This window comes from Dreissena polymorpha, chromosome 3 (genome assembly GCF_020536995.1).
Source record: "Dreissena polymorpha isolate Duluth1 chromosome 3, UMN_Dpol_1.0, whole genome shotgun sequence".
Classification (NCBI taxonomy): domain Eukaryota; kingdom Metazoa; phylum Mollusca; class Bivalvia; order Myida; family Dreissenidae; genus Dreissena; species Dreissena polymorpha.
This window is the reverse complement of record NC_068357.1, coordinates 98,582,395-98,592,648: the sequence shown is the minus strand read 5'-3', so window position 1 is coordinate 98,592,648 and position 10,254 is coordinate 98,582,395. Positions and strand designations below refer to the sequence as shown.

General features: G+C 34.6%; 2 protein-coding genes across 2 annotated transcripts; both read left to right on the top strand.

The window, feature by feature from the left end:
• The first annotated feature begins 390 nt into the window (after positions 1-390).
• On the top strand, positions 391-6,541 carry LOC127875475 (uncharacterized). The gene is made up of 2 exons (XM_052420551.1): positions 391-1,282; positions 3,629-6,541. The coding sequence occupies exons 1-2, from the start codon at positions 1,141-1,143 to the stop codon at positions 3,964-3,966; spliced, it is 480 nt and encodes a 159-aa protein (XP_052276511.1). The 5' UTR covers positions 391-1,140; the 3' UTR covers positions 3,967-6,541.
• LOC127875474 (homeobox protein 5-like) lies at positions 6,355-9,673 on the top strand. Its single transcript, XM_052420550.1, has 4 exons — positions 6,355-6,431; positions 7,484-7,602; positions 8,106-8,529; positions 8,872-9,673. The coding sequence occupies exons 2-4, from the start codon at positions 7,509-7,511 to the stop codon at positions 9,479-9,481; spliced, it is 1,128 nt and encodes a 375-aa protein (XP_052276510.1). The 5' UTR covers positions 6,355-6,431; positions 7,484-7,508; the 3' UTR covers positions 9,482-9,673.
• Positions 9,674-10,254: the final 581 nt, after the last annotated feature.

Below are 10,254 nucleotides of genomic sequence, written 5' to 3'. Positions count from 1 at the left end.
AAGAAGTGCTTGTGTTTTAACTGACTAATGTGTATTGTCATTTGAATAATATTGAACAAAAGTTAGGATTTATAACAAAGGTTCTCTGTCGTTTGTCATGATATGCAATTTGTCATCTGTAACGTGTGAAAATAGTCTGTGCTATTTCGCGAAATAATAAGTTTAAACTCGTTAAAGATTTCAAGTACACAGAAGCACATGGTGCGATCGTGTGCTATTGATCATTTTATATCCACAAAGGCAGGTAATTTATCACTTTATATCAGAATAGATTCGATCGGATATTCTACTCCCATTGAACGTAATGAATAAAAACTACACCAAAAAGGCCACCATCGAGTCATCGCTTATCTTAAAGGTAGAAAAGGTCGTATTTATTTAAAGAAAACCTGTTAGAGTATTTAAACAGCGTTGTATTCGGTTGAACCTATTCATATCCGTCATATGAAAAAGCTTGCTTGTTGCAATATACAGAGATTTGAGACTTTTCTTCAACGTGTAGAGTTGCATTAAAATTTTGAAATATTTATTTACTAGTTTATCTATCTTAACTACGCGCGCGCTCAAAACCAATATCAGTTATGGCTATTTAAAGCAACTAATTATCAAACTGGTTATCGGTAGGGGTAATTTGAACAAGTGGATAAACTATTCGCGAAACCAATTTACCTAAAATTAGCATTCCACTTATATACGAACCGGACCTTATTTTAACTCTCACACTGCAAATCTTCATGGACGTTGGGTGGATTTTATGTTCTTGATAACTCTTCAATAAGTTATGAAATAGAACGTTAATAATGTGGATATATTCGTTGGCGTCGCTTACTGTTTATTATGTAATTAAAGAGTCAATGTAAACTATATTGGTTTATATGATCTGTGTTTGAGAAACGTTTATTCATAGTTCGCAAGACAGATATTGGCAAAATATGTGGTTTAATAACATATATAGAGAGAGTATATGATACAACACATATGAATATCTAACGATATGTACCGAACGAAGATTCAGTTAATGTAAGCTAAACAAGAATAAAGTTCAGTGATAAAAATTGTGTGTTCGAAATTCGAAAGACCACAATAGGTCTTTTGGTGTGCCATCATAAAGTGGACTGTGACCTTGTTGATAACGTCATAATGTTTATTCTCGTGAAATACGGTAACAACGAGACGTTGCTATGCAATCCAAGCTGCATGGTTGTCAACCTGCTCACGAGCATCAAACGTCGGTCTGGCTACGGCAATACAGACGTCATTGTCGATATAGCAGACGAGACTGGTACGGGTATTAATACGTTATTTGTTGATACGTAAATACCAACAGAAAAAAGAAGAAGTAATATTAACAGAAAAATTAAAGTTTATTTTGTTTTCTTTTATGGATTCTTAACGTACATGTATCTATGTGTGAAATTTCATAAATATGATATACCAACAGGTTATGTTATCGAATTTAAATATCTAGTCAGTAATGTTTTGTGTTTTGTGGTTATTTCAACCATCAAGTATTCACAACAAAAGAATATTTTCATGTTTCCTCGTATTGATTTTTTTTATTAGTTTTTGAGTTTGATCTGTATACTCCTTATTCTGATAAGCATTAAAATGCACATATAACGATGGTGGTTTCCCCCGTATCGATAATTTGATTACATAGTTGTGTGCTTTTATTCTTGTTGTTTTGTTTTTTGTCCTCTTATTGTGTCTTATATTGTTTTTGTAATCTCCATTTGGTTTGCTTTTTAAAACAGTTTATCCCAGAAAATCAATATGCTTAATAAAAAAATCGCACAATTTCAAAAGTTTCATTCGTGAACATTACAATAAACTTAATTGTTAAAAGTATATACCTTCTTTTATATCATCGACACTATTTTATCACGTGAGCTGTTAGTCTACAGTATGACGTAATAAAATATGTGTATATCTGAGGCTTAGGCTAAACCTAACGATCGAACTAAATCTTTATTTGTATCGTATTTTTAAAACATGCCCGCCAATCAAAAACTTGTGTATTGACTGGTTAAAAAAAGCACATTCTCACAATTTAACATGGCTACCAAATAAATATTATGATACCATTGTATGTACTAAACGTTTTACAGGGACGAGTTCACATATTTATCCTGTTTAAAAATGTAATTTAATGGAAATGGATACAAAAGAGAACTGTACTATATATTGAATACTTTCAAATAACTATAAAAACAAGCAAAACTAAATAATGAAAAATATGCCTGCCTTGCTGTTCGCATACTTGGCCTGTAGAAGCAAAAGTTAAGGCCTTACCATCACGCCGGGAAAGCCTTTTCATCTTCATGTCGGAAACACGCCTTTTTTCTCAAAATGTTCTATGAAAAGCGCTTATTTTCTAATTGTGTTTAATGATAATCAATCAACAAACATTATTTATAAACACTTTTATAAACCATATGTGTTATTTTGCGTGTTTGAACATAAAGCATGCAATATTTTTTAATCTATGTCAATATGTATTAATTGTCATTTTTCAAACCTGCGAACTTTTCCTATATGAACGTTCAAACCAAAACTTATCCAGCATTTCAACTTGGGAAATCTGTGTAATCTAATTAAAGCTTTATGACCAAGTAGGTTATCCGCGTGGACAAGAAAAACAAGTAAATAGGGTTGAAATTCATTCAAAATATGACAGGCGTAATGCGAAAATGGATCTTATACCATATGCCACCAGCGTAGCAGTTTGGCCAGGAGCTACCCTGTCCGCTATTATTTCACGCAAGGTTTCGTTGTCGCTTTTAAGGACAGAATAGCCCCTTATCACTCTGCTCGAATGCACAAGATTGCCTCGAGCCACGCTGACCGCATATGGCATAATACCGATTTCCGCATGATTCAGCTCATGTACATGTTTAAGACTAGGATTCGACTAATCTTTAGACGGTGTCTCATCTCACCTGCGCCTTATAGAAATTGATAAAGCCGCTTGATATCATTTCAAAGCGGTAACCCACCGAGAGATAAGATCATATAACGACAGGTTTCACATATTTGGAGTAGTATTCAATCCATGATTGAATTTAATAAATATTTATCGAACACGCGGTTAACCTGTGCCAAAATTTCGAGTGCTGAATATCTGATAAATTGCGAACAAGTCCGAAGTGAAAACATAATATGCAAGGCGTATTAAAAACCCGTCGACATAGAGAAATTCGTGTTTAGATATTTACCAGATTCCCAGTGTTATGTTTAATTGGGGGGGGGGGGTCTCTTGTGAGCCAGTGGGAAGACTTATGTGTACATATTATAGTAAAAAGCCGTTTTCCTTAACTGAAAAAAACGTACATAGCATTAAGTTAACTTAATCATCAATACTACTACCAATATCCATCACGATTTATAACAACATTATTCGCACAAATGAGGTATCCCTTATATCAATACTATAAGTTCGTCCATCTACTTCTTTAAAAAAAACTTGAAATGACGCACATTTCAAATTTCATTTTATTAAAACAAAGTTCAGGTTTGCAAATATTCCTAATTATCAACGTTTTTAAAAATCAGTGATCGAATCAGGTAAGATCAGAAATACCATTTTGCGACAACTACGTGTAAACAACACATTTTTGATATATTTTAGGACTTGTCAAGGAGCTTGACAACCACAAGTTTGACACCGGAAACAAGCACCTGGACTCGCACGCGACTTACATCCTGGTCTCGAAGGAGCTTGCGCGGGAGGATACTTTCGAGCTGCGCGCCCCTACGCCGCTGCCGCCACAGTACAATTACAAACCCCTCCTCGAAAAATACGAGGACCTGTTCCCGAACTTCAACATCCGGTCAGCGGAGGTGCAGAAGACGCTCAAGTCCAAGTCGCGCACCGGAAAGTCGCCCAGCCCGGCCGGCCGCTACTCTACCTCACGACAGGCCGGGAAGAAAACACCCAGTGGGAAGGTGACAACTAGACGAAAATGAGCGCCGTATTCGTATTGAGTTGTGATTTAAAAAAAAACTCAAAAAAGTACGTGTACTTCACCGTTATGACAATACTTAATTAACAATAATACTGATAAAATGTGCTGGATTACTTGAACTTGCAATTACCCATGTTACGATACTAAGGGACATGCATAGTACTGCACTGACATGTTAGATCATACATACATTGTTGGTGCAACGCTGAAGTCTATAATAAACAATTAATCAACACAAATGTACATTATGCATGTCATTCAGGCTTTTCGTAATAGTTAGAGATTAAAATGACGGCACAAACCGTTTGAAATCATTATTCAGCGTCCAGAAAGCTACTTGTTGGAGTCCCTTTATAGTGGTTTTAAATTGAATGTATACAATGTGAAAATGCAAAAAAATTGTTATACCTGAATCTAAAGTGAACTATTTTTTTTAGAATTCGGTGTTTCATAAACGCACCAGGGTGCTGTAAACAACACCTTCAGAGTCATATGTAATATGCATTTTTTTAAATACTTAAATTAATAAGTCACCGACAAACAATTTGTTTAAATGGTATATACCGGTACACAAATCAAGAATTAATGACTCAAAAAACATTGTAATTTTAAACACGTTTTAATAATGTATTAACATGTGGGGATTTGACTTGGGTAAAAATGAACGTGTTCACACTCTGTTAAGGTCATTTCATGTATTTATTTACAACAGTATACTCATTTGACTAGTAAAATAAGTATAATAGCAAAAATACTTTGATAAAATAGTTTCCATCCTACGTGAATCGAAACCAGGGCTCATCGATGCAAAATAGTTTTTTATCTACACCACAGAGGCATTTAATATTGAAAAATATATATTAGAACAAATATCTTGTTTTGATTTCGACAACATCGTATTAAGTTTTACCTACTTTTTAGGGTGAAGGGAAAGTTTCAAAATAAGGTGATATTCAACGAGTTCTTGAAATTCTTGAATCTTAATTAAAAGTTAACGTACAAGAATAACATTATTACTGATAACAAAAAATATCAACCCATTTTACTTAAGTAAAAGTGATACGCTACACAATGATAGGTTAGGATACAAAGTGTGTGTAGTAGTTTTGTATCGAGTGAAACGGGAATTGCTCCTCCGGCACAAAACGCAATTTTTAACCGATGTAACTTGTTCACAGAACGTTCGCATTTTTTTTGTGTGTCATTATATGCCAAAAGTGTCATAATTTGTGCAGGAACAAATATCTCATTATAACAACGTTTGTTACGATACATGTGTATGATTGTTCATTTTGAATGATGCGAACTCTTATTCAGATGTATATATTTTCAGTATATTCGTTTTTCTGTATTGTGTATTGTGGTTAAAATCCATTTGTGTACTCTATCCTTCTATATTTGAAAATGTTACAAAAAGTGTCAATTCGTCATTCTGAAAGTAAGTCCCTTTATTTTACATTGACATGAAACTGGAGTTTTTTCATATTTATCCAATGGCCTGAATACAATCTTTGGTATGATATGATATAAAATAATTTTACAGGGTGTAGACTATAAATTGTACGGGATCTAGTTTGATTTCCCATGTTCATGTTAATATTTTGGAAGCAGAAAGATATTTCCGCCAGCCATAGTTTACTCGGTACTTACGACCAAAGATATTTGTTATTGATAGCGCGCTTGGTCCAGTGCCCTTTGTCCGAATTGAGAGTCGTCCTAAGTCGTTATAATTCTAACTGTCGATGAATGCTCAAGGATTTCATTTTTCATAAAACTTTATCCATGGTTGTTTTAATTTTACACAAACAAATTTTTACATAATAAATAATGTATAATTGATGTGTAATTATAACATGTGTATGTGTCATTTAATACCATTTATAATGTGCTAGGATTGCATTTGTCAACAACATAAGACTAATAACTCATTATTCTATTTGTTCTAAATACTAGCTTTGTATTCGTCAAACCTTACCATGGACATAATTGACGTTTTAAAACTTCTTTTGAAATAAATATTTACCATAAAACAACTTCTACTACGTTCGTTAACATGTATAGAAAACAACATAACCTTGTTATATTATGTGTATCATTATATATTTATAAATCATAAATTACATAATAACATAATTGCCGTCAATTTCACGTGTATTGATCACTACTCATCCTTTAATTATTTTTAAAACACATCAACTCGACATCTTAACACACCTTTCTCAATGACTACCCGGTAATCAAACAAACCATTTTCATTCCGCCTGTCATTTAACATCATATGGAACGTAGGTACGTTAAGCGTTACGTGATCTAAACGTCAATCCATACGTCAGCAGAAATTACTCATACTTTCTTCCGGGTATATTACTATATTGGTAGTTTTGTGATACGGTGACTGAAAACAGACGTATAACACATTTTGACTGCATGCGATACGAACGTCTACAATTTGGATACAAGAACAATGTGAGTAGTTCATTTCGAGCTTTCTTTCCTAATAATAATAATATTTTTTATGCTTGTTTTCAAGATTAATGTATTGATTGTTGTTTTAAATAAAACATCTAACATTCTTATGTACGTGTTATCTTCATTTGAAACATTTATATCATGTTAACAATATAATAGCTTTGATTGGATAAACATGTGAGACGTCGTGTAAATAGTAAAGTCATGTACATAAAATGATAATAGATTTCTGTAAAGGCAATCATAAAATTGTTAAATTAGTGCTTTTTAAAACATTCCAAATCAAGTATAAGATTCAGCTAGAGTGAATTGAAACACATGCAATAAATTGGACACGAAGAAATTCCCATAATTATTTAGAACTATAATTAAAATTAAAACGGTGAGCTCTATATAAAATTATTACAGCGTAAATAATGTTTGATTTCTGGTTTGATCTTAAGAAATCATTTCGTCGGTCGTGTCATTTGAATGGATATTAGTTATTGTCGGTGTCATTAAAGCGCCAAAGTGTTCAATCCACTGGAAGAAACGATTAATATATGTGAGTCTCGCTCCGTCAAAATAGGTTTGTAGGCATGTGCGTAAAGTGACGTCAAAGATTAACCTGTGAACACCGCTAATCAGGGACGACACTTTCCGCCTAAACTGGATTTTAATTTAGAACAGACTTCATTTAAACGAAAAAGGCCTGCTTTGCCGGTGCTCATGCATTTTACCCCGTTTTCCTAGATTGAGATCCATTTATATTTTGCGATTGTCTCCGTTTCCGGTGATGATATACGCCTTTTCACATCGAAATTATTATTTTGTGTTTGCTTTTGAATATTTTTATAATGTATTCCGGTTTTGAGATTTTTAATCGTTATCTTTTTAAGTGTGTTAGTATTCTAGTGCTATGCATGGTATATAAAATGGTGAAACTCAGAAACAAAGGAGTAATAACAGTATGGTTATGTTCGCCTTGTTAAAATTGCTAATTCATTAATCTGTGCATAGGGCATTTTACTCAACTACCACTTAAAATATCTCTTATTGTTTTGTTTCAGATTTTCACAGTTGAACAACGCGACGATGGGGAGATTTCTCTTTATACTGTCATGCACGCTAGGACTCTGTTTTGGTGGCGTCATCAACATGGGTCTACAACCGTACTTAAACATGAAAGGTATAGTTAAAAACCCATTGTTCAAATACTTTTATAATGTTCATTGTAGTTAAATCGTGTGAAATTCATATATTACCAAAAAGCTAACAAAACAAGCTTTGAAATATCATGATAAATAATAAGAAATTATTAATCGTAAAGTATGTATGAGCCGGTGTTGCCACTGGAGTAAAGCGAGTAAGTTCACTACGATATTACCTTCCGTCCATCAAAGTAAATATTCCATAACAAATAATTTTCTCGCAATCGAGATATTTTTCTGTGCAGTAAACGCCTTTAGATTTTTTTTAGAACATATGACCATTTTAAATGCAGCGAGTTATTAACTGTGGCCTAGGGCTTCAAACACTAGACATTTCGCCGTTACTTTGAACACGGCAGTATAAAGTAATTAAATACATGTACATTCTATATTATGTGAGCAAAAAGGCAAATGATTGTTAAAAATAAATTAAATAAAGCTTGTTGCTTACTGACTTCCTCCTGTCCTTTTTCTGACTTAGGTGGGTACAACTGTAAGAAACACGGCTATCATCGTTCCTGGACATCCATGATGGGAAATGCTGGCTATGAACCATCCTCGAACTATGGCGTCGGGGGGTTTAATGTCCCCGCTAGATTTGGAGGCGCTCCAATGCCGATGGGGGTCAAAGCGTTTGATTCTGACAACCAAGTTAACGACATGAAAAGAGATAGCCAGGCGGCATTTGGAAACCCAATGTCACTCACGAAGGGGTTAAAGATTCCGGATCCGTTTGCCAAGGTCACTGGGTTCGGCGTGTCTGATCTTCATGCCCCGGTCAAGGGGTTCGGAAGTTCCCTATTCCCGCTTCCGGGAGGGTTAGATTCAAGCATGTACAGCGGTTTCGGTGGAAGTCAGCAGTTCCAGGACCTCGGGCTGTTCGGCCCTTATGGGCAGTACGATGGGTAAGTGTTTATGTTAGGCACATTTGTTTTATTTAAAAAAAATCGCCTCTTCTTCGCCATCATCGTTACAATATCCTCGTTGCAAGCCTCTCCATAATCAGCATTATCATCATCATCATCATCATCATCATCATCATCATCATCATCATCATCATCATCATCATCATCATCATCATCATCAGCATCATCATCATCATCATCATCATCATCATCATCAACAACAACAGCAACAACAGCAACAACAGCAACATCAGCATCAACATCATCATCAGCAGCAGCAGCAGCATTATCAGCATCATCGTCTTCGTCATCTTCATCGTCACCATTACTTACTCGTTTCAGCATGGACAATTCTCTGCCTATTAACGCCGTCACGAACCAGGTTGCGTCCCAAACGACTTTCAGCGGAATGAACAACAATGGACAGAATAACAAGAATGGATATGATTACAACAACGGAATGAATAGCAATATGTGGGGTAATAACAACAGAATGAGCAACAATGGATGGGATAACAACTATCAAATGGTCAATAACGGTTGGGATAACAACAATGCAATCAACACCAATGGTTGGGATAACAACAACGGATTGGGCAACATGAGAATGAACAGCGATGGATATGATAACAACAAACTAATGAATAATAACGGATTGAATAGCAACAACGGGTGGAACGGACAGGGTTGGTATTACAACAGCGGAATAAACAGCAACGGATGGGATAACATAGTGAACAACAATGGATGGGAAAACAATAACGAAATAAACAACATCGGATGGGATAACAACAACAACAAAATAAGCAACAATTTATTCGAAAACAACAGTGGATCAACATCCAGTGAAAACCATGACATCACTTTCATAAACAGTCTTGGATCAGGTGAAACTAAGATCGACACGACGACAGAGTCTTCCCTAAAGCTTGAAATACACACTAACAAGTAGCCATGACTAATTGAAAAAATTACCAAAATAATTATCTGCAGGCATGTCCTTGCATACATTTTTTGTATTATATCATATCTGTTAATCGCATGCTGTGTTGATGTTTTTTAACGAATGCTTTTTTGTAATAAACGTTTCTGTCTTTTTTACACAGGATTTCCATGTGTTAGTTATTATCGAAGAGGAAATACACGGTTGTCGTTAAAAGCGATTATTAACTTGAGTTACTGCCCCTTCTACAGAAAAATGATCACAGTGCTTATTTAAAAATCAGGATCGATATAATCATTTCTATGTCTAATTTAAAGTGGACACAAACAATTGTAAGATTCAAAATGTGGAAGAAAATCATTATGAATAATAAAATAATATACGAAAAGAGCTTTACTTACGATTGATTCGCATAAACATATGTAGTCAAAATATTAATTATATATCGGTATGACATATGTGTCATAGACACAAATGTACAACACGACGCATGATAGGAACAAGAATCTGTTGATAATACTAAATATCGCAATACACAATGTATCACCTGAACAGTTGACCTTCACCTTTGACCTAGGGCCATGTAGGCGCTAAAAATCCGATTTATCTAAACTAGTGGCCACACAATCATGTAAATTAGCATGTCAGATCAGAAAGCATAAAAACACTTTTTTTAAATATTCATAGATTAGTAAGTGAGTTCAAAAGCAATCGTTCATGTTGGCTACTGGCAACGCTAACGTGGCCTAGGGACATAAGTTGTCGCTCGCAAAACGTTATCT